Below are 26,070 nucleotides of genomic sequence, written 5' to 3' on the forward strand. Positions count from 1 at the left end.
GAACAGTTTGAATGCATTCGTGCGTGTAGAGCGGAGTAGACGTGCAGAAAAATCAAGCATTTAACGCGTGTCAGAGGCAAAATCCACTTCTTGTGGGAGGGGCAAGTGATATGCGGTTGTCTGTTTGCAGGATAGCTGATGTTGATTGTGCATTTATCGACAGAGGTACCGGTTTGTATTTAGTCACCTTACTATAGGGGGGAAATAAATGGCGCGGGTCGATAAACGTCACGTGACTCAAAAGTGAAATGTGTATTTACAGCTTACTAGGTTGCCCAGTGTCCTCACTGACACTCTTCCAAGTGAGGTCCTTTTTATTCCTGTCTCTATAGAAATTAGAACTTGTGTCATATAGTATAGCTCCGGGTGACTGCTTACGGATAATATCAAGCGTTCCTTCAGGTTGAATGAGTGACTCTGGGCAGGGCTGCCGCCACAGCAGCAAGCAGGCTCCTAATTGGTTAACACGGCGCGAAATTCCGCCAAAGTTCAAATTTTTCAACTCGGGCGTCAGCCGCAAATTCGCGTCAAACGCAAAATGCACAAAAAGCACCATTCACGCGTACCGCGCCAGGCGCTCAATTCGCATGAACTAGACGCGCGAATGAGGCGTCTTCTGTGCCGCGCAAAACGCTTCATCTGTACCGCGAGACCTCCAGGCGCGCGTCAACACACTTTCACATTGACTTAACATTGAAATCACCTGCACTTCACATCTCTACCGTGGCTGGTGTAAATGCAGCATTAGAAAGCCAGGTACTGTACATGATGTTAGCTGCAGTATGCAACAAACATAGTTAAACATAATAAGAGAAAACCGATATCTAACATAGACTTTAAACAGTCAATATATTTACAACAAACATAATAAAGGGTCAGATTTACTAAATATGGCAAATTAGCGTAAGAACAAAACTAAACGCAGATGAAAGGGAAAATTTCTGCGGGTGATTTAAATCAATTTATTTAATTCATATTCATACAGGACCAGTGGCGGCTCGTGACTGCTCTTCCGAGAATGCGCTAATTCAAAATAAGTGTTCGGATTGTCACGTGTGTGGTTCCCTTTTCCAAAATATGTGTCATGCATCTGGAGAGATCCTGTGTGCATCACGTGTTTTGTCAAAATAAGTGCCTGCTGGAGACGCGTCAAAACCGTTTATGATAAAAGAGACGCTCACGTTCCCTAAATACACGCAAGACACTCACTTAACATTAAACTCTGATTACGCATGAGATTGTGCGAATATCTGGCACATGCAAGCGTCTCCTTTCAAGTTCAAGTTCAAGGCAGCAGGCACTTATTTTGGCATGACACGTGATGCACACACGATCTCTCAAAGCGCAGAACACATATTTTGAAATGACGAACCACACACATGACAAGCTACATGTTGTGACGAACTTCGCATCGTGCGCTTCAAAAAAAGAAGTCACCAGCCGCCACTGTACAGGACCATTATCAAAAATGTCTTAAATATTAATGCAACATAAAACTTAGGGTGCCATAATATTCCCGAGAGCACTTGACTATAAATTTCCAAGTTGGAATAAGTAGCATGTCTTGATGTTGTATTTTAACACCTCGAGACACACTTGCATCATTAGAAAATCCTTTATTTCACACTCACTTAACTGCCACAAGCTACCAGAGCTCCAAGTGACACAATCTAAGTGACACATTAGATATTTACTGCCTATGAATTTAAGTCGGGCAAAAACTTAAAACATCAACAACACCCATACCGGTACTGCTACTTACTAATGTATGAAACAATGTGTCCAACACATTGCCAACTGACAGAATAAGTGTTTATGGAAGAAATGAAAACATTTCAACTCTTGGAAAGCACAGGAGGGTCTGTGTTGTTTATAGTTTAGCTAAACCATTTCGTCCAATATTGTGTATATGGAGCACTGTCTTATATTAAAAAGACTGATCAACATTTGCTGTAAATAGTGTGTAGGTGGTCCTACAGAAGGAACAGCTTTAAAAAGTAGCAGTGCTCCTATATACTTTCACAGTCACCCCACCCACATGTTTACAAACAGTTAGCGAATGCCCCGGGTGGTTTCATGGTTTACAAGTTACTGTGGTTCTTTTTAAACTAGAAAGGTAATGACCATTGTAGCTGGGGTTTAATTTACTCATTTTAAACCCTGTAAAAACATAAATTATCTCGTTTTACATGCTGTAGGAGATGTAAAAGACATTTGGTGCTTCTTAGAAGTATGCAGAAGGATCTTTAACATTTCAGAAAATTGTTAAGAATCTAAATATGCATATTTTGAGGAAGATCTGACCTTACAATGCAGCACACAATTTGATTCTTTATTTTTAAGTTTACTGTGCTTGTGTGCATATGAAATGAGGTGTTGCCATGTCAATCAATTCGTGTCTGCTTTTTGTCTAAACAAAAATGTATTAGCTGTATGGTGCAAATGCAACTATAAAGGATTTAATATTCAAAGTAAAAGAGACCATGCATAATTTAATATAGAGACAAAAGTTTATAATTAATATAAAGACAGACCAATCACTTTTTAGTATTCAAATAACTGCAATGATGTCATTAGAGTTGGTTACATTTTGGCCACTGATAAGTCAACCAGAAATATTTATTCCCTAAATATAAGTTCCCTTACACTGTAAAAAAATGTCCTTGTTGCATCATTGTCACTCGAATCACGTCAAGACACGAGACACTCTCACGAAACAAAATCAAGGTTAAATAACGCTGTAACGCAACCTGCTTACGGGGAAGAAATAGTTATCGAATTATTGTTTTTGCAATTGTCCTTACTTTACTTTAAAAAAGTAATCGGATTACAGTAACGCGTTACTTCTAACACGTTACTGCCCATAACTGCCCCCAACACTGTCACTCATGACCAGAAGTCAAGACTAAACCAATTCACCTTGGTAACCACATAATCGTTTTGTATTACCTACTTTTATTAGCAATTTCACATAATTCAGAAAAACAAAAATGTGCACACTATAGGCTTTTTTTTAATATTATGAATGAGATGTGCATTATTTGGAAGAAAGTCTAAATTTTTCCACTATACAGTGGATCCCCTCAACCCCGTCTGTTCCATTTGGGAGAGACCCAGAGGTTCTACCTGCATATGGATTTGTGACAAATCCTAACCATTAGGCTTGAAGAAAATCAATAAAAAATACAAGAGCGAAAAACTCACATGACACGGAACTGAAAGAATAAGAAAGTCCTGACTATGAGGTTATCAGACAAATACAAATAAGGAAGATGTGTCTCAATGATACCTCCACAAGACTCACTTAAGGTCTTGTACTGCTGTTCTTTCGTAAACATACACCAGGCAAAATAGTTGACAGAGAGAAATTGGGTGACTGAGCATTAATGAAAGCTTGGATCACATTTTCCTGCAGGAAACCAGAACCATCTTAGAAAAGCTGTCAAAATATAGGGTTACAATTACTGAGTCTTTCAGAACACACTGTCTCTCTCTCTCTCTCTCTCTTGTTATGGTGACGGTGTTGATGAGTCAAAACTCTATCATGCGATCTTGAATCGGAGGCAAATGATCAAGGACAGTGAATAAATTGTTTTTAAATTGTCCGCCTATTGCAAAGGAAACAACATCGCTGTTTGCACTGCAGACAAGAAGCATCCATTGACTACCAGCTGGAAGCTGCAATGTTGCGCTACTATTCATACTGGAGCCAATGAAATTACATTAAATGTGAAGATGATTAATATGCTGATCACCGTTTTAAAAGTAAAAAATCCTCCAAAATAGCAACCCCAGCCACTCACTACTTTGGTAAGGGGTCTGTATGATTCATTGTGGGAGGGGTAAAAGCCAAGCCCACTAACACCACAATATAAATACATGCGATCTGACCCTACATGTGAATCAAAGGGGTTGCCTTAATTCTCAACCATGTTATAACATCGCGTGTCTCCAATGTGTAGTTGAACCTCGGAGAGTCCAATTTCTTTGCTAATTAAACAGTTTTCCTGGTTAGTGTCCGGGGAAAACAAAACATAAGGAAATTTGACTTAAATGGAGAAAAGAGGCCTCATTACTTAAGGTTTTCCTAGCTCGTGAGAGACACCTCGTTTTGACCAATACAACTGCACTGAAAAAGACAGCAAAACATGAAGCGCAAAAATGTGAATGAAATTGAGCTTCTTCGGTAATTTAAACCAGACATCCGTGCATTCGATGTTTCGGCCCCCAGACCCAGAAAAACAAGCTTTCTGCAGGATACAGGGGAATAAAGGCTGGTATTAACCTTTCTACCACTGAATATTAATCAGCATTTAATAAAAGGAAAACAACCCACTTGCCACTCCAAATATTATCAGTGTGACATTAGCTTTATTTTCATTTTGCGAGACGTTTTTCAAAAAAATTCAAGATAAACACTTACGCCTCAGCATTCAATAGTCCGAAAAGCAGAGGGAGTTAGACTGGGAAAATAAAATCATGAAATAAAACAAACATGGCACTTGCCGAGGAGACCGTATTGGACGCGGCGTTTTCCTTTGGCTCCATCTGCTTTGAGAGAGGCGCATTGTAGGTTTTGGATTGACGAGGGCAACCACGTTTCCATGTTCATAAGCTGGCGCTCGCCAGGAAGACTCCCATTAGAAACGAGTGCGTGTGGTTTCTAGTGAACACGTTTGGGACAGAAAATTTCCCGAATTCCCTCATTTCTTACTGCCGAACCAAATGTCACCGTAAAATCGGAGCAATATGGTCAGTCATAAACCGGCAAAAAACAACATTTTACAGAAAGCAGAATAAACACACTTTACATGAGCTCTTAGTGTTAAAAGTTTCCTCTCTAAAATCATTATAATAATAGAAACTCCTATTTATGTGCATATGCTACACAAGTCATACAGCGCAGCCTAATAATTTGACAAAACGTGAACATGTATCTAAGTTGTATTTGCATGAAATAATTACTTTAATTACTTTAAATACTTTGTATGTATTGTCTATTGTATAGAAATCAAATTGTGTAAAACCTTATGTCCAATATTTTCTGACAACTGAACATATGAATTAGTCATAGTCATATATTTCAAAGTGTCAAATAATGCAAAATCATAATCGTTTTTACTTTTTGTTTGAATATTTTTTTTCAATACCTCGAAACTCATTTTTAAATGGTATTTTAAACCCCATATTTACAATGTGGTCTCAGACTTTGTACCTCGCTCTACATTTAAGCATAACAGACGGTTTACGAAGTGAAACAAGAAAGGGTTTATAAAGTAAACTAGAGTTATTTTTTTCCGACCGAGAGCAAGCAGAAGCCTACCTGATCTTGTATGCGAGTGTGAAATATGCTTAGACTAGCCAGGCTGGGACTGTTTTGAAAGGCCGATAGCATCAGTTGGCACCCAGTAAGAAGCCCACAGCACTGCCCCTCAGTATGCACAGAGGAAAGAGGTGCACAAAGCACTGAACATGAGTGAGAGAGACACAAACGCTAGGGCGTATTTTCACACTACCTCCTCCATTGGCATTGCTTTCACAGCAGAGCGGTTATCATTAGCCTTTTTTTAAAGCCCATGTTTGTGTTAAAATCATCAATATGGAAATACGGAAAGCATTTTTTAGTGTGTATGTTACACTGATCAACAACATTTTATTTCAATCATTAATTTTATGATCTCAATCTTTGACATGACCATTTCGCACAATGTTCTTTACATTATAGGATGACTTAGAAAGCAATACTGTAAATAACAAAAAAAGACGTTAGCTGGGTTTTCACAGGCATGGTCACATATGTTTTAACTTTTGAAGAGTTCCATTTGTGCATTTAGTAAACACTTTTAGAGTTGTCACTATACCCAAATTTTAAAAGTTGTAGCTATTTTTAACAGCAATATTAAATGCACTTCAACTGAACAAACTACTTCAATTAAATATGAAAATGAAATAACAAATAGGTAACACTTTGCAATATGGTTTTATTCATTAAAAGTTAGTACCCTAAATGCATTAGCTTAAATAATAAACTAAAAATAAGCAATGTCGTTTTTGCCTGTTAGTTAATGCTATTACAATTGTTCATAGTTTGTTGTGCATTAACTGATCTTTATAATGCTTTTACAAATGTACTTGTAAAATTAATATTAATTTAGATTAGTTAGATTGGAAGTATTGCTCGTTGTTAGTTCATGCATTAACTAATGTTACAAAATCTTATGGCAATTCTTATTTTATGAGGTTTATTTATTCGTATGACCAAATTTGTGCAATATTGTAGAATTTGCTTTCAACTCTGTGACGTCTGGGTTAGGGGTGGGGTTTCATTATTGATTTTTATTATTGTTTAATTGTTGTCATTATTGTTAAATTTCACTTCGTACAAATACATATATAAATTTGTTAACTCGTAAAATATGTTGGAATAGGCTATATGTCGAACGTCACGTGACCAAACCGGAAAACAGGGTTGATTGCTTCCGGGTTGCCGGTATGTGCATCGTAGCTTGTTATTGTTATTCGTAGAGTTATTATTTGTGTTATGTTTTTTAAATAACCAATGTCCAGTGGATATGCTCATTAACATCTTAAACCTAAGTAAAAGAAAATTTATTAACGTTTTTATACTTTATAGCTTTTGACAATGGGATTTTTTTCTCGCATACATTCAGATATTAGAATAAAAAAATAACATAACACAAATAAAAATACTCCCAACAACAATAACAAGCTACAATAGCACAATACCGGCAACCGGAAGCGATCGACCTTGTTTTCCGGTTTGGTCACGTGACGTTCGACATATAGCCTATTCCGCCTGAATGTTAAAGGGGTCATATAACGTTGCTATAAAGTACATCATTTTATGAATTTGGTGTAATGCAATGTGTATACACGGTTTATGGTTTAAAAAGCGCATTATATTCCACATAACGTACATTATTGTTGCTCCTTTATGCCTCGCCTTTCTGAAAAGCGTTGATTTGTACAAAGCTCATTGTTCTGAAAAGTGAGGGGTGCTCTGATTGGTCAGCTATATTCAGTGCGTTGTGATTGGGCAAATAACTAAAGCTTGTGACGGAAATGTTACGCTCCAAACCATATTTGGAAGATCAGGTCCCAAAACACAGCGTTTCCACGACATGGGGGGTGGCAACAATACTACACAAGTTATGTATTCCTGTTTTTCATATACATTGGGGCGGTGTAATACAAATGTTCCCACGCTATGATGTGAAAATTGTGGGTGCGTGTTTAAATCAAGCGTTTTAGGAAAGCGTGGACGAGCCTTCACTTTTAGAAAGAACATCTCTTTAGGTTTGAGACATTAAACTTTGCAACTTTACAGATCTTTTATTATCCACAAACAGCATTTAACACTTTAAAGATAAATGAAAACATAAAATTGGATCATATGACTCCTTTAACAAATATAACCTTATTGTAAAATATTTCGCAACAAATTCATGCAAAACAAAGGAATGTACAGTAACCTATTTTTCTAATATATTTATATATATTTTTTTTATTATTATATTTTTTACGCAGTTGTGCTAATGCGAACTGCACATCATCTCGGGCTCTCTACACAGACGCTTACTTACAAATGAGCACCAGAAGGCACCTGATAAAGGCTACGAATCATCAGTATGTGTGTGTTCACTGGGAATTAAACCAATGAACCCGCTACCTATTGCTGCCTATAGGAACACCATGCAAGCTAGCTTATCCAGCTTGTTCATCGGTTCATTAGATCTGCTTATTTGTTTATTTTCTTGTTTGTTTCTGCTTCGATGAGTGCGACCCTGAAAGGCCTACAGCGTTTTACCACGTGTGTCACATTTTTCACATCACTAGCAAGACACACAGTGCCAGTCAACACACGCCAACCCTGCCTTCCTGTGTGAGAAGGCCTCGTACAGTCCTGTATTGTTGAATGGAAAGGAATCTAAGCCCGCTAAACCTCATATTAGGTCGGCATACGTCAATGACCCACCGCCAATATTTACAGCACGCATTAGCTTGAGTGTACAGTCAGAAATGAGTTTATCAAAAACTGTTAATTCCAAGCAAACATCAATTATGTGTAATAAAGTGGCCGAGTGGAGGGCTTTGATGTGATATCACTTTTAGTTGATGTGACACGGTGTGGGAGGGGTCTGGAAGGTCAGCCAGTTATTTTACAGGACAGAACGATCCGGAGCAATTTTTGGTTTGGAAACAGCATCAGTTCTGTTCGGGAATAATGTGTGACATTCATCTGTGTTTATTTGCCCTGTCAGCCGATACCGGAGCGCTTGCTAAAAGGTTTTGTTTTAAAAGGCTCAGCATGGATTTTTTTATTAAAAATTAGTTGCATGAAAAGTCTAATATGTGGTACAATACAGCGCCAAGGTCAAAGGTTTAGGGCAGTGAGGTGTTATGCACAGGCATATAGTACACACTTTGAAGTGTATTAATGCTTTGCAAACATATACATAGACTCACTTGGACTTCAGAAACAAAATAAGGAAGAATACGGCCATGATAAGTATGTTCAATCGTGCAAAAACACATGGTAATGTGCTGAACTGATGGATACAAAAATCTTATGTCATTTGTCACTTCATGGTTCAATAATGGTGCAGCCCAAGGATATAAATAAAATGATACACACACATTAACAGTGTTAAAGGGACAGTTCATCCAAAAATTAAACTTCTTTCATCACTTACTCACCCTCATTTTGTTACAAACTTATATGTATGAATTTTATTATATTGTATATTATTTGTTCATCTAAATACAAAGCAAGATATTTTTAACAAAGTAAAGTTTTTGAGCACCATTGACTTCCATAAAGTAACATTCCTACCAAGGAAGTCATTGGTGCTCCTGCTTCCTTTTTTATTACAAATATTCAAATGTAGGGTGAGTAAATGATGACATTTAAAAAAACTATCCCTTTAAGACATCAAGACAAATTTCTATATTTTCAAGTGTTTTAAAGTGTATGCATTTGTATGTTTTTTTTTTTTACTATATTACCCTAGCATCTTTGTACTGCTTCTTATTTGTCACCTATGATGGATAATTATTGAATTCTACCCTAAGGTTCAGAACTTAATTTTTTCTTAAGATGTTTCATTAAAGATGATTAATCAAAAAAATTCTTCCAAAATGTCTGTTTGCATGTCTGTTTGTAAGTTTATATGTTTGTTAATATTAACTTATCCAGAGAGGTACACAGTCTGAACTGGCACAGCACTGGTGCGTTGACAAGATGTTTGCTTCCAGGCCGCAGTCATTCAGTTACATCCATTCCCTTCCACCACCCGAGAACATCCAAGACTGGGTTGGATCAAATAAAGTGGCATTTCTGAGAATATGATTTTGCAAATATTTTGGTTCTGTGTACAATGACAGGGAAAACTGAATCAAGAAATGTCACACGATGCATCAAACTCGGCCTGTCCACATGAGCGCCATAGCTTAATTTGCTGAAACTAGGCCATGTGCCTGACTAGGGAAATTTTGTCAAATTTTGTATCAAGCTGGCACAAAAATCTTTTTACCAGTCCTACATTATTAGTATAATTCAGTACAGACGTATTGCATATGCATATTTGGGTGTGTATACAGAGTGCATTTAAATTTTTTTTCTTAATTTTATTAAAATTAATACAAATTCTGTAATAATTTACACACCCACATTTTGTTACAACCCTGTATAAATGTATTTGTTCGGCTAAACACAAAGGAAGATATTGTGAGCACTGTTTGTAACCAATGTTTTGGGCACCGTTGACTTTCATTGTAGTATTTTTTCCTACTATGGAAGTACTATGGTGCTTCAATTTCCTGCTTTTTCTTTGTGTTCATCAGAACAAAGACCATGCATACAGGTTTGTAACAACATGAGGGTGAGTAAATTATCACAGATTTTTTTTATTTTGGGTAAACTTCCCCTTTAAGTATTTGGCAGACACTTTTTTTTCAAAAGCGACCTACAGTGCATTGATTTATAATATGTGTTTTCTCAGGGAATCAAACCCATGACCTTTGAACTGTTAAAGCAACGCACTACCAATTGAGGTACAGAAACATTTACAGAGTGCTTACACATTGTGGCGATGTGATGCCTGGCAAGAAATTCATGTAAACAGGTGGTTATGTAAAAAACGGATGTGTGCTTTAGGCTTTGCAATTACTATTATTAATATTTATATTATTATTATTATTATTATAATTATTATTATTATTATATTGTTAGTATTTTATTGTTGTTATTATTATTATTATTATTATTGTTATTATTATTATTATTATTATTGTTATTATTATTATTATTATTATTATTATTATTATTATTATATTGTTATTATTTATATTGTTATTATTATTATTATTATTATTATTATTATTATATAGTTGTTGTTAACCACATCCTTGGGTAAATAAATTTAGTAGGCTTAAGCAACCTGTTTACAATCAAACAAAAACACAGGTCAGCTATGTCTGAATCAGTATTAATGCTTCATATCTAATAATCATGCCGTTAAACTGGCTACAAGCTACTTATTTTTGCTTATTATTACTTTAAATTTGCTTTAAAAAATAATTTTTCGTGAGAATGATAATTTGATTTGACTGGAATTGTTTTAACTACTACAATGTTGGGCCACACAAACTCCAATAAACGTAAAGATTTCATAATGAACACCATTACAAACTTTTAAGCAAGAAAGCCTTGTCAAAGTTAACGGGAATAAGTAAACACAAGGGAAAGCCTTAGGTGGGGGGAGAAGGGGGAGATCCTGGTATTTGGAGCCCTAATCTTTTCCTTAACTCCACAAAAACGTATTAAGATAGTGTTACACCCCACAATGTCTCACAGTAGCATTTTTTTCTCACTTCCAACTTCTCCTATATTTTTTTCTCTTTCTCCCTTCAATTTGAGTCACACGCACGCATCCTGATGGAAGAGATTTCAGGAAATAAAGCTCGACAATTTCCTTGGCGTGTAATATTAGAATCCAGGAGCATTGAGGAGAGTCCACAGGGTTGCTGCAATCTCATGAAATACATGTGCAGATACCCATATCATTATGCATGTATGTCTATGTGTGCGTTTACGTGCGTCTAGTGGCCGTTTGGGTTTCTAGCAAGTTCCTGTCTTGCTGTGCCGGTTCAATTTCCCAGGCCAAAACCGGACATGTGTGTACAGTATGTGTATGTGTGCGTAAGCGTGTCACGGTTTCATCCTACACTTCAGTCTACCTCTCTTTACGTTCCGCTGTGATTCATAGTGCTTCCATCGGTTAGCACACAACGCTTCAAAAACAGCACCAGAAGCCCCCACTCCTTCCCTCCCAAAAAAACATCTTCAATAACATTGACAAGGAAGTAACCCCAGTGTACACGGGCGCCACTGTTTCCTTTTAATTACTCAGTTTGCTGCATAGGTTCTGGACCTCTGAGGTCCAGTTGTGGTTCAGCTTGCATATTACTAATGCAGGACGGTTAGTTATGGTCTGAAATGTGGACTTTTAGCCAGGGAGTGTTTATCTATACAGTCATTTCTGCTGCCATCATTTTTCAACAAGATTTCTTGGCGTTCGTGCACGGTTACCTGCGCGTATGAGGTGGAAAGAGCTGGGGGCAGGAATTAAAGTGAGTTGGGCTGGGCTGGTGGCCCAAGCCATTGGATCTCATCACTCCTTCATTATGCTGGCATGCCCAGGAATCAAACTAACTCTGGAAAAAGAATAGGCCCTTTCATTTAGCAAAGCTTGCAGGAGAGAGAGAGAGAGAGAGAGAGAGAGAGAGAGAGAGAGAGAGAGAGAGAGTCAATACAAATACAATATAAGATAATACAAAATCTCAGTTAAGAGAAGCCACACGACTTTTACATCCATTTACATATATGCACTTAAATTATTACTAGACAAAATGCTTAAAAAAAAAACATTTACTGCAGTGTCATTGTTGTTGACTGTGGCTGACACATACAGTAAATATCACTGGAACAGGAAATGGTTAAATATTAACCTGCTTAACAAATAGCTATGTTTAGTCTGTGGTTTTAAAAGGTAATGCTTAAACATGTCTGAATGAATCTCACCATCGGACAGGTGAGACCACCGATGACATCAGTACCAAAAGCAGATGGACCAGTTAGGTCAGGTCTCGTGTCAGAGAGCACAACAACAGAGGACGATTCAGGAATCTGGCACAGGCTGGTAAAATAATGCAAAATAAAAATGAGGATCACGTTTTTTTAATAAAATTGTTGCATTATGCATTATGAGAGTAGATTTAATATGTGTCTACGAAATCATACCAAAATCCGGATAAGCATCAATATTCGATTTGATTTACAATGTTTAAAAACACTGCAGGGTCAAAAGTGTCCATGATTCAAGAATCACACATTAATGTAATATACAATAAACAACAGTATATTATTATGCCAGTTGCCTCATCATCATCATCTATCCAGCTCTAAATAGAAATCCGACTATTCCTATAGCACCCATCTACAAAACACAATTCAATTAAAAATGTGCTGTGCTTTGACTGGACCGGCATCCAGACCGACTTGCGTTTCGCTGCATGAGAGAATTTTCAATCTGTGAAAATCACGGGCATGTCTAGTGTCTGCGTTTCCACTGGCTGGGCCCTCCCGCTGACAAACCAATTTCTTAAGCCTCAACCCACCCACTGCCACCCCCTTTAAAGCCCAAAAGACTTCTTAAAGGTGTGGATCTGTCATTAGCACATTTAGCTTGGCGCAAAAACACATTGTTATTTCTGAGAACCGGCGTTTGCACCAGCTGTATCTTTGGAGCGCGCGTGGATTCCCGTGGCTTTGCGCCTGTGGCTGATCTCCCTGCCTGCTTTTAACCGGCTCTGCTGGTCAACTCAGCTAAAAATGATGCCATAACTCACATCAGTATGCAAACTGCATTCGAGACAAAATATGTCTGGGGTTTTGCGGCCGTTTGGGGTTGCCATGGAATCGGGCGAACTTAAGACATGAATCTAGTGAACTGAGAGGGAAAGTTGGGCGGTAAAAACATCTGGATCGTACGACATCCACTTGACGCATGTTAGCAAATGTTACATTCTCTTATCTGCTGCGACCAGTTACTTAGTCATAAATCACAGATAACAGCTAAGTGCTTGGAAGAACCTCTGACCTCAGCTCAGCCCTGTGACTCAGGAACAACATCACTAGCATGGTGTCGCTAAATTAACACTTTTCCGTGTAGGCTTAGCAGACACCAATACAAGACGGTTACAAGAATGCACAGCCGTGCAGACTTTGCATGCAAGACAGCATGTGGGGGTCTTTCAGATCTCAGCATTCTTAAATAATTACTAGATTAGGAAACTTTGAATGAACAAGCGCCAAAGATTTAAAAGTGAACGATGACTTTATCTAAGCCAGATTGTTTTTTTATTTCTAAATAACAGATGTTATAAGTCAAAACAGAACTTGGAAAACCCAGAATTCTCTTCAAACACCTCAGAGTAAGGAATGGCGAACATGGCTTGCTAGTTTACCTCGAGTGTTTGCTCAAAATCCTCACACCAACACTCCAAGAAAAGATGAGAAGTTTCCCAAGGCCTTTGGTAGGATTTCAGCCACCTGGGAATTGTTTTAATGTAATGATGAGTTAAGGATTTTGATTATCAATACGTGATAATGTCTGTGAAATCCAGACTGAAGTCTCATAATCTATAATTTTGATTTCAATCTTTGACATGTCTTAGTCAATATAAAAAATACCAAGGATAGTTTTCACAGAAATTATATAAGATGAATTTATGTAGAAAACAGTAAATCATTCAATATGACAGGGTCCCATGTTACATTGAAATAATAATGATATGGAAACAGCAAAAAAAGATCAAATGACCATATGGGGGCAAGCTTTTAAAATGCACAGCTTTTGCCATCTGTTACTGAAACAAATGTAGTTTTTAAAAGGATATGTAGCGTAGGTGTATCTCATTTGAAATCACTAAAAGGGCAACCATCCATCCCAATTCACAGAAAGCCGCATTTCAAATAGGAGTTTTGTTTTAACAGGTGGTATAAATGAATTCAAATGCAAGTTGCACTTTTTTATAATATTCTTGATCAAGCAGTTGTTAGTCATATTGTGCAGAAGTTGAGAAGTTATTGGTTATAGCATAAATGTGGTAGCATTTATCTAATTGGCTATATCAGGGGTAATATTATCTCTAATAGTCACTGGCAGCGGCAATCATGGCACCGGGATCTTACTGCAATTCAAGCTTCCAAAAAAGTGCAGTTGTCAAAAATCAGTTGATAAGAAAGTAAGCGAAGTTAAAAAGCTGTCATTCACTCATATGCCGTTCGCTTAAGTCTGCATCAATAAATAAACCAAGTCTCTCCTTCCTATTAGAGACGTGCTGTTAACAGAAGAGGCAACGTGCAATTGACGAAGGTCCGAGAAGTCCTGTTATGTTTATGTTTGAAGTGAATAATTTAAATAAACACGTCCAATGTAAATAAACGATGTGTGTCGAAGAGAGGAGGAATCAAAACGCTCACAGTTCAGTTGCTGTATGTGGAAGCTGAGCCTTAATTAAAGTGCAGGGCAGATAGGATTACTGACTGGTTGCGCGTTGCAAGAGCTTGACATAACGCAAACAAATAGCTTTACAACATCCAGAACGTGCCTTTCTCATTTAGTACCTCGCAGCATAGGAGAAAACGAGAAAGAGAGAGAGAGATAACTTCATGCATGGTACAAATCAGTCATCAATGTCTTATACAATTCTTTGTTATGATTATATTTTCTTCTGTCCAGCACACACAAGCGCGCAAGACCAACAACAAACCGCGCAAATTAAGGCTCACGCGCGCGTTATTAAATGGCGCCTTAAATCAGATTAAAATGTTGAGTGACTGAAACGACGTAGTCATTAGCTGTTTCTAATCAATATTTCATGGCTAAGTTAGATAATTATTATACTCAGACCAAGACTGAAAGAGCTCAACAGTTCTCCACAGGACGGTGCTGGCGGGTCTGTGAACTGAACACACAGAGCGCTGTCTCCACCTATCGGTCAGTTTCCATGACAACAATAACCGAGCCACCGCCGACACCATCTCTTGGCTGCCTGTCAAGCATATTATATATAATTCAGGGATAGATACAATATTTACACTTTCTTTAAATGTTTGGAAAAATTAAATTAGTGAGGGTGGACATTTTTGCCAGTGATTTTGCTTAGTCACCGACCGTGAAACTGAGTAATACTTCGCTACTCTGACCCCAAAATGAATCACTTAATAAATGAATAAAAACAGTGAATTTTTAACTTGTTTTTAGGTTTGCTTTATAGTGTTTGTGTTAGGAGGAATGAGCAGTATGGAAATTATGAGGAACGTATGTGTATTTTAAACTAGGCTACTGATAAAAGTTTTAGGTTGATGAAACGAAAAAGTTTTAAAGTTGTCAAGTAAACACTTAGCCTATTTAAAAAAATAAATTTGAAACCAAGTTAAATGCATTTTCTGTGTTTTCTCAAATAAAAAATCTTAAATTGTGAGTGATAATTATTGAGAGTGAGAGGGGTGGGCAATATGAGGAGGCATCGTTTTCCCTTTCGTCACAGCGCGTGCACTTTAAAAGCCCGTGCGCGCTCATTTGACAAATCAAAGTTCGTCCCTCTCTTGGAAATACTACACGGGAGCGAAAAGGGAGCGCGTTGGTTTTGCACACACAGTAGCAGCAGCAGCAGCTCACAAGAAACACACTGATGCTGTTTTAAAGTTAAAGAGTGAAGCACCGCGCTGCGATTCGTTGGATTTCAAAGATTCGGAGGAATTAAAAGTTGGAGCGATAAAGAAAGACATTTTCGGAGACAAAAAAAAACTTTCATCTGGGACTGCGCAACGTTGCGTTCATTCAAGCCTGCGAAGGCTGAATTGCAAGAGTGAACAAAATTCTCTGAGATTGCCCATCAACAGTCTTCGCATGAATCTACTCGATCACTACCTGAAGATGACAGATGAGCAAGAGAAGTGTCTGTCTGACGCCCCCAGTCCGAGCATGTCCGAGGACTCCGCGGGGTCCCCTTGCCCGTCCGGTTCGGGTTCCGACACGGAGAACACCCGTCCGGCCGAAAACAACCTCTTGGGTCCGGAGGGGCAACTTGGCGAGTTCAAAAAGGACGAAGAGGACAAGTTCCCGGTGTGCATCCGAGAGGCGGTGTCTCAGGTGCTGAAGGGCTACGACTGGACGCTCGTGCCCATGCCGGTGAGAGTGAACGGCTCGGGTAAAAACAAGCCGCACGTGAAGAGACCGATGAACGCGTTTATGGTTTGGGCTCAAGCCGCGCGCAGAAAACTGGCTGATCAATACCCGCACCTCCACAACGCGGAGCTCAGCAAAACTCTTGGCAAACTTTGGAGGTAAATGTTACTTGTATGCATTTGAATGTTTATTATATAACGTAAACTTGTGTGTTGAGAGTAGTTTTGGCTGGAAAGTGAATGCAATGTTTTACTGTAAAATTCGAACCAGTAATGCAATAGTATAATATTTGCAAAGATTCCCATATTTATTCAAGCGCTTTTTGTCGGGCAGATTACTGAACGAAGGTGAGAAGCGACCTTTCGTGGAAGAGGCTGAGCGCCTCAGGGTTCAGCACAAAAAAGATCACCCCGATTACAAATATCAGCCCCGCCGGAGAAAGTCCGTCAAAAACGGGCAGAGTGAGTCTGAGGACGGCACCGAGCAGACGCACATTTCTCCAAACGCGATCTTCAAAGCGCTCCAGCAAGCAGACTCGCCCGCATCCAGCATGGGAGATGTGCACTCACCCAGTGAGCATTCAGGTGTGTAATGAACTTATACAAATGCAAAACCTTTTACTGTACTTTTTTTTGTTATATAGTAGCCTAAAGTAAATTATTTTCGTATTTTCCACTATTCCTGATCCAATGTTATTGAACAAACATCTTTGATAAATTGATAAATTCGATTACTGGTAGTAATGTACTTTTTAAGTTTTAGCCACGGGCCCTATACTTTTTTCCACTCTCGCTGTTGCGTCATCTGTGTGCAGTGGTTAACTCTCTCTCCCCCTTCTCTCCCCTCTCCCCCACTGCCTCAAAACAGGTCAATCTCAAGGGCCGCCCACTCCCCCCACCACCCCTAAAACTGATGTGCAGCCAGGCAAAGTGGATCTGAAGCGTGAAGCCCGACCGCTTCAGGAAGGCACGGGACGCCAGCTCAACATCGACTTCCGCGATGTAGACATCGGAGAGCTGAGCAGCGATGTCATCTCACACATCGGGACGTTTGACGTCAACGAGTTCGACCAGTACCTGCCACCAAACGGGCACGCGGGCGTGACGGTCAACACATCCTACACGGGCGGCTACGGCATCGGCACCGGTGCCCCTGTCAATCAAGCAGCTGGATGGATGGGAAAACCTCAGAGCGGGAGCCCCCAAAGTGGGCAGCAGCACACCCTGACCCCGCTGGGGACCGGCAGCGCCGGGGACCAGGACCAACCGAGAACGACACACATCAAGACGGAACAGCTGAGTCCCAGCCACTACAGCGATCAGCAGGGTTCCCCGCAGCACGTCAGCTACGGCTCCTTCAACGTCCAGCACCTCCAGCACTACAGCACTTCGTTCCCGTCCATCACCCGTGCGCAGTACGACTACTCTGACCACCAGGGCGGCGCCACCTCCTATTACAGCCACGCAGGGGGTCAGAGCTCCGGTCCGTATTCAACCTTTAGCTACATGAGCTCCAACCAGAGGCCTATGTATACTCCCATCGCTGACTCGACAGGTGTGCCCTCAATCCCCCCATCGAATCACAGTCCCCAGCACTGGGACCAGCAGCCTGTCTACACACAGCTCTCAAGGCCCTAAGGAAACGTCCATCACACACTCAAATACCCACCAACTGTACGAGAGGACTGTATGGGCTTGTACAGTATCATTCATCATTCCACTCGCTTAAAAGACTCACTTGAATTTTCACAAAAAAGATGGAGAAAGAAAGCTGGACTTTAAAAAATAAGAAAAAGTATTTAGTTTAAAACGGCTCCCAACGTGCCTTTTTTTTTAATCGCCGGATTTCGTGATTAGAGTATATATTTTTAGCCTTGATTGCAAGAAAAGATAAACATTTTTGAGAAATTAATCCTCTGTGAGGACTTTTATTGATACATTAATATGTACTGTGTATGTTTCCTTAACATGTTCTTCTTGTTTATTTCTGGCAGTCATGAGAGGCCTTCCGTGTTTTCTTGTAGAAAAGTCTATTTTTACTAAACCACTCTCAGTAGTACAGTCTTGATTTCCTCATCATCATCACCAATAACAATCAGTTTTTTTCTAGTCTTCATGCAGTGCATTTTATAATCTAATATGATTTTCTTCCCTTTATTTATGTTCCTGTAAAATACCATTCCGATTCGACTGTCGCATTGCTTGTTTTCGACCAGCTCTTGTAAAATCTGTTTGTCTTTTCCCCCCGAAATCAGTGCCTGTCATATGTTAGAAGTGAATGGGCGTTAGATTTAAAGCGGGAATATCTACGTGGCAGCTGCAGCTGTGAATTTAGTGAGTGTCTAACAGCATGTGTCACAGCTCCAGGAAGTGCCCTATGACCCCTGCTTGTCATTAGCTGCCTGCAGTCAGGCCAGTGTCATCTTACAGTCCCATCGCAGCCTTCCTATTTGTATCCCATCTTAACCCTTTTAATTTATTTATTAGTATTAATTTTATTTCAAAGAAATTATTTGCATTTTATTCTTTAATACTTTATACAAGATTAATTGTTATTTTGCCTCTGAATATGGTGACGTATAATCCAACAGGCCATTTAGATTAAAATTCTGTATTCATCATGTTTATTTATCGTATGTAGATTTTTCTATTTTAAATGTTTATTTTGTCCTTATTTCTAACCAGTTGTGTAATTATTATGCACAAAGTACTGTTGCAACTTTTTAAATAAGGCTGATTAAACTGGAAGAGTAGTCTTTCGATTTGAAAGTTTTACGATGCTCTATTTGAAGTGAAGTCGTAGTTGTTGTTTTGTTTTGTTTTTTTAGTTTGCTTATAGATTTTTCCCTCTTGTGCTTTACTCCATGTCAGTAATCTCGATACTGATGTCGATATCGTGGATATCTTCTTTTTTACGCAAACTGAACAAATTTTTGTCTTTAAAAAGTTTTAACATTTTACTGCCTTTGAAGAAGCTCGTCTTTTGTATTACATTTGCAATAAAAGCAAGAATAAAATTTAAAACGAACACCTAAGACTGTTTATTGTGTCAGATAGCTCCACTTGTGTTAATCTGTGTTCAATTCTATATTTATGATTTCTTTTTAGCTTTAGGGGTGGAATTTCTTAAGCAATGACGAACTTTAGTTTCTTCTCTCTCTTGCAAATAATACAGCGGAGGGGGGTCAGTACACAACACATTAAACAACTCATACTGTTGGTGTAGAAAGGAAAAAAAACATTTATTTTGCCTTTGGCTGGTGAATATGGCTCAATCTTTCTTAAGTTTGTTCCTCTAAACATTTAGCAAAATGAAATATTGACACATCATGCCAAGGAGATCATGTGCCATTCATTTCTTTTTATTTAACTTATAATTGTACAGCAATTTTTTTGATTGTCTGTCTGTACCGGTTTCTTATTACAAAACCAGAACCAGACGTCCGCTCTGCTCATATTTTGGCACTGCAGCACAGAATCATCATCATTACAGCTATCATCAAACTCTTTTGCACATATTTACAAAGTACCTTACATAAGGTACAGTAGTGTAAAATATGAATGTATTTTTAGATGGGTTTTAAAATACTTTTCTTTTTCATTGCAGTGACTTTCCATATTCCATTCGCTAAAAAGATAAATAGGCAAATACCTTTGCATGTGATAATATTAATAAACAATGAGTTAATGAGCGCAGTCCAAAGCAATAAAAGGCAATTCAGTAGAAGTTCAACGGTACTGTTGGTCACAGCTGTTTCAATATTCATGGGTTTCAGACTTTTTTGTTGTCCTGCTATCTATAGGATCTAAACAAAACAGGTGTTCGACTCTGTACCTGTACACCCACAATCAAACTGGATATTTTGTTTATTAATAAAATTGCACTGAAATAAACATGAAATCATGTTTTATATTTTTCCTTTAGCAACATTAAATTTGCATGCAACCATATTACAGTTGCAATTTGCAAATGTATATAAGTCAATGTAAAATGTATACACATATGTTTTGCAACATGGGCTAGTTTTAACTAACGCTAGCTATCCCAACTGGAAACTCGTGTTCGTGTTTATTAAAAAAACATATTTAATACAAAACTGGCTATATATAATTATTTTGTCATCCATAACAGTTTGATAGCTGAAGTCTGTTTTAATGCTGTTTTTCAAACAGATCAATCTATCTTGCAGTCTAGGCAGTCTAAATCAGTACAATAATGATGATTTTTTTCATAAGTTTAAGTATATTATTCATTTTATGAAAAAAAGATTTGAACAATACTAAAGCAACATAACATAATTCAGCCATAAAACTAAGGTAACTAATATAAATACAGCCAGCTATGCTCAGGGCTTTTGGGCATATTGTAAACACAGAAGCAAAAAATGTTTTCCATATCCTGTTTTGCTTGACGTCAAAGGTGATTTGTCCAATCGGACAACACAGTATTTCCTCTACCGTATAGAATACTGCCAAATTAGGCAAATGCCAACATGCAAATGTTGTGTCACACCCTCTTCAAACAAACAGATCTTTGCGAGGTTAATAAATAACACGCAACAAAGCAAAACTTCGGTTTATGGTTTTACATAAGTCTGTATTCAATTCATGTTGTTATATTGTTGGGCCTATGTGTTTAATATTAATTCATTTGATGTATTATTTCAATGATATTTGTGTTTACTTTTGTACATTTAAACAAATATGTAGCTTTGTTGGGCTGCTAGAGTATTTGATGTCTTGAAAAGACACAGTTGAAAACAATTTATACACCTAATCTGCTTCGATCGTGTCTATGAGGCATCACTAACCTAAAGTGAAAGAGACGTCACTTGTGGTTTAAACAGTTTTAATTCGCAGTTCCTTGTCATTTAAAATGCACATTATTATTATTATTTTACTTTCCAAATAACAAAATTGCATTTTATATTTCAAAATGACACAGTGTATAGAAAGATGACAGTACATAGAAAACACAGTAAATCAGACAGTCATTTCAACTTATTATTTATCTTGATTAGAGAGTTATGACTTGTTATGAAATATCAACTTCATTTTATACGTTGAAACAACTAATCTCCTGTCAAGATAAATAATAGTAAGTTGAAATGACTTGTACATCTGAGTTGATTAAACAAAAAAAATAATAATACTGCTAATATTTTTAAACAGTAATAAATGGCAGCAATAATCATAATATCAAATTAATAAAAACAAATAAAAATGCATTTTTTCCACTTACAACTTGGAGGTCTGAAGGTTTTCAAGTTTTATTAGTCACAATACAGAGTAACACATGCAGTGAAATGCATGGTGCAACTATTCTCCACAGTTTACAATAACAATTATACAGACAAAAACTAAAGAAATCCATAAAAGAGATTCATAACCTAGTAAATTATTAAGAAAACAGTAGAATGTATATCTACAACGTATGCATGTGAATAAAATATGAAACCAAATAGTGCAACCATTATGAATTAAATAAAAAGAAATATGAGGTATGCATATTAATAAAAAATGAAATGCAAACAGACAATGGCATTAAATGTTGCACATGTGACAGGTGTGCAAAAGTGTATAATTGGGGTGATACATAAAATGTCTGACTGGTTATATGTACACAACAGGTGTAAGGTGAATTATCGTTTGTTTCTTTAAATTCTTAAGTGTCCAAAACATGCAATGCTTACATCAGAGTACTTAAGGAAATAATATGACTTAAGAAACTGCACATAGATAAAGTTAAACGGATCGTAGGATAATAGTATGACTGCAGCAAGCATCTGTATAAGCCATTAGGATGGTCACTCTCATAATGCAGAAACTTGGGAGCTGACAGATGAAATATCTTGCATGCCGAGCAGCCTTGGGTTCTGCAATTGAGTGGGAAAGAACTATGCAGCCCTAGTGATGAAAACCAATGCTGATCGGCATCACTGTCACCCTTCCTGCTGCTCGAACGCGCTGTTCCCAAATCCCTGATGTGCTAATGGTCTTTTCATTTCAATCAATATGTCTTATTATTGATTACAGTTATAAAGTCGAGACTAAGGAATTTGCCATCGTAAATGGAGCTCCTGCTTTGGGTTTCATTGCGTAATAAAAACAGTCATATATTTTACTGACGTTTTGGAAAAAAAAGAGAAACGTTCAGCTTCGAGATTTCTTAAACATCAATACAAAAGCTTGAGGCGTACTTGAGATTTCTCCAGGCTGGATTGTAGCGTGGAAGCGCACATCCTCGTATACCCCGAGGACAGCTGAGTGGAAAAAGAGACTGCAATGGAGTGGCCCATTCTGCGGGCAGTTTTCCCAGGAGAAGCCCATTAATATTCCGAAGAGACCGTGTGGAGGGAATCTCTCTCCTCTGAGCCCAATGGGTGGTCCTTTCAAATGCAAAATAACAACACAAAATAAGGGTGAAAAAAAAGGAATCTGGCAACTTCCCATTTTGCTAACAAAGCAAGCATGAAAATTCTGGAGCGCTATCCATATTAAAAAACCAACATACCTAGATTTGTCAAAAGCAGACGGCAGTATCATATACGCATGTCATTTGTGAGAAAATGCAGAATTTAATTAAGCTAACTTTGTTTTACGACACACCAATGTGATTCACTGCATCGTTTCACAAAACACCCACTAAATTACAATGAACTAAACAGAAAATATTAACATGGAAAACCTAATTATTTTGTGGCCTTGTTTTCCATTGCTATAAAAAAGCCAATCTACTCTGTTGCATCTGCATCAAACTTATTAAAAACATCAGGAGCATTTGCTTATTCAGATTTCACCTCCCGGGGTGAATATGTTTGCTTATCCTGCTTAAAAAAATGAAAAATACAGAATGAAAAAGTTTTATAATCCTCGCAGGTCAACACTTTGACTTTATTCCTTTCTAGCTCGATTGTTATACTTTACATTTTCACATTGAATCTGGCAGCATCTCCCCTCCCCAGACCTGTTATACCCCTGTCTGTCCCGAAGGATCTCACCCCGTCGCCCCCACATAGCATCACCCCACTGTCATTGTCCCCCAGGAGCCCCACAAAAGGGACCATTTGACCTCTGAACACACCCCCATTTCCTCTCTTTTGAAAGTGTCCTGGCCCACAGAAAGTCTCATTCCGACTCAAAGGAAACTGTACATCAATAAAAGATGGCCAGCCAAACCTCATAGAAAAAAACTGAAGAAAAACACTTGCATTTCACCCCAGCTGAAATTGACAGAGTGGGCCACTTGTTCCCTAGCAACAGACGCCTACAGCACAGGAAGTTACAAGTTCACAGTTCAATTTGGTGTGGCGTGACTCCCTTGGACCTCCGAGTTGAATAAATGCCCGGGGTCACAGCCTACGATTTAGTATCGTAACAGCATTTGATGACAAGGAGCATGCATGCATTTCGAAATATCGAATTAATTAATGCAATGAATTAATGAGGTTGTGTGATATAACATCTGTAAACAGTGCGTACCGGAGAGAAAACAATACAATACTTTCTCGTATCTACTTTGTGTTAAATGTGTTAAAGGAGGAATTTATGAGGAATCTTTACACAGCTGTTATCCATACATGTACAGTTGATCTCCTCATTCATAATTCCCACATCTGGGAAATTGTCTTTCCTTTCATACAGTAAATATCTTTCTATATATACGATTAAATTGTTTTAATGACAATAAACCCGACACTGTGCATCAATACACAATTTTTATCAACACAAATCTTATCAACACAATCTCATGAGTCATGGCAATTTGTAAATATTTTATAAGGTGGCTAATTTGCATGACATTTTTGTACGATACACTTCATACTCATACTAACCCTTTCCCCGCCAGCGTTTTTTAAAAACAGTTGCCAACCAGCGGCAGCATATTTTTATGATTTTCACAAATGCCTTTCAGAAAATTTACTTTTTTAAATAAACAAACAATATATGAAGAGTTTCGTTGCAAAACGAGATAACCACCATTTTTTTGGTTGTGCATTCCAATTAATTTCAATGAAACTGCAGTTGGTTTGTTTTGATTTAAACCTTCATAACTTTAAAAATACAGCTAAGTAGCACCATAAAACAAAATAATAACATGAAAACATAATAATAAAAAAAATTTAAAAAATGGATTTATCTCGTTTTGCAACAAAACTCTTCATATCAAGTGAAGGAACAGACCCTCTGCTTTCAAACTAAAAAAAATTTCATCCTATCTTTTACGGATACACCAAAAGGAAAATTCTTGGCCGCAGCTGAATAAAATGAAACACTCAGCCGAAGACTAAATAAATAATAAATAAATAATATTTTTTCATTTCTCACTATTGCACAATTAACATATTCAGTATGTCATTTTTACTATATTTATTTCACATTATTTAACAATGAATTTTTTTAAACACATAAATGAGTCTTTGCTAAAGGGATATTAATCCGATCATCTATTTCAGTGCAAAATGCAAATAACCTACTGTATTCATAACTCTGTCTTAAGAAACTTGCAACGACGCTTATATAGCACTGTACGTTGAGCAGCGGACGCTAATTAGGCACCTCATAAAATGCGTAAAAATTCCTGTGAGATCAGATTGGACCAAACCTCCCATCAAATAGCGGTAATCCATTATCGCCATCTTCCCTAGTCTTTAGGAAACCAAACCAAAACATTTGTTATTTTTGAAAAGGTATTTGTTGCAGAGTTCAGTTTAGACACAAGTCAGACCATTCAACAAACAGAAACCAGAAGTAAAGTTCTGCTCAGACGCGTAATCCCGTCACCACACGTGCGTCCAATGAAACCGTCTACACAAGAGTTTGGACATGAATGTGTGTTGGCAGTGTGTGAACACAACCGTCCTACAATGAAAAAATCCAACATCTCTTTTTTTTAATCCCCAATAAATCAAAGCCGTCTCATTAAACTGCATTCAGACTAGCAGTTGCAGAGCGACGCAATCTCATTGATTTCAATAGAAGCTTGGCGACTTCAGGCTACATGAGTGACAGTAACCGTTGGCGACTGTCCAGTCGTGCGACAAAGTTGAGAAATGTTTAACTTTATGCACATTATGAGCGACTACTAATGAGAATGAAGTAGTGGAGTTCACGTCATCACGACGCATTTACACGGGGCGTAAGCGTTAACGCCTCCCATTCCCTTTTAATGGGTGACGTCATGCGTTGCCGCACTGAATTGTGGATCCGTCGGCACCGCGTCAGTGCCGTTGCTCGCGGCAGAAGTTGAACATTTCTCACCTTTTCAAGCGGCAATGCGTGCGTCAGCCAATCAGATCACCTTATGCAAATAACCTAGGCAGAGCTAGCCAATTACGTTTATGGAAGACCGGAGTATGTGTAGCTACGCTTTAGACAAGCCTTCCGTTAAGCGTTAATGCTTACGCCCCATGTGATGTGAATGTACCATTAGTCTCCCGTCAGTTACCGGAGTGGACGTTACTCATTTGTTTATGACAACCAGATTTAGAAACACCTCTATTGAAAGAGACAAGCGACACAAAACGACAAAGTCGCTTATAATGTGAATGTACCTTTACACATGTGGTTTTGATTCTCTTGCTAATGTGATGTCACACAAACAAAGCCCCGCCCAAAGCCACTGACTGGTTTATTTTACCCAAAAGCTTTTCTAAGCTAAGTGTTTGTTAGCATGTTGTAGGTCTAATGCAGCTAAAGATAATATTGCATTATCCTGTATTCACAGGAATTAGATCTATTTGAATCGAAAGCACTCACTGGCTGTTAGCAAGGGAGTAAAAAGCTGTCGCTCA

The 26,070-nt window shown here is 38.0% G+C and overlaps 1 protein-coding gene and 1 long non-coding RNA gene across 11 annotated transcripts in view; one reads left to right on the forward strand and one right to left on the reverse strand.

The window, feature by feature from the left end:
* The window catches only part of LOC129420824 (uncharacterized), a 94,553-nt gene extending 79,437 nt beyond the window's left edge, over positions 1 to 15,116 (reverse strand). For 2 of the 10 annotated variants that reach the window (XR_008636926.2, XR_008636925.2), the window contains exons 1-4: positions 14,997 to 15,116; positions 13,549 to 13,633; positions 12,104 to 12,208; positions 11,612 to 11,736 (exon numbers count right to left, since the gene is read on the reverse strand). This is a non-coding gene — a long non-coding RNA (uncharacterized lncRNA). The other 8 variants (XR_008636924.2, XR_008636923.2, XR_008636922.2 and 5 more) reach the window with 8 other exon arrangements.
* A 548-nt stretch (positions 15,117 to 15,664) lies between these two features.
* Positions 15,665 to 19,304, forward strand: sox9a (SRY-box transcription factor 9a). The gene is made up of 3 exons (XM_055175930.2): positions 15,665 to 16,435; positions 16,611 to 16,861; positions 17,145 to 19,304. Exons 1-3 carry the CDS (start codon positions 15,999 to 16,001, stop codon positions 17,912 to 17,914), a joined length of 1,458 nt encoding a protein of 485 aa, XP_055031905.1. The 5' UTR covers positions 15,665 to 15,998; the 3' UTR covers positions 17,915 to 19,304.
* Positions 19,305 to 26,070: the final 6,766 nt, after the last annotated feature.

The sequence above is a fragment of the Misgurnus anguillicaudatus genome, chromosome 4 (genome assembly GCF_027580225.2).
Source record: "Misgurnus anguillicaudatus chromosome 4, ASM2758022v2, whole genome shotgun sequence".
NCBI classification, from domain to species: domain Eukaryota; kingdom Metazoa; phylum Chordata; class Actinopteri; order Cypriniformes; family Cobitidae; genus Misgurnus; species Misgurnus anguillicaudatus.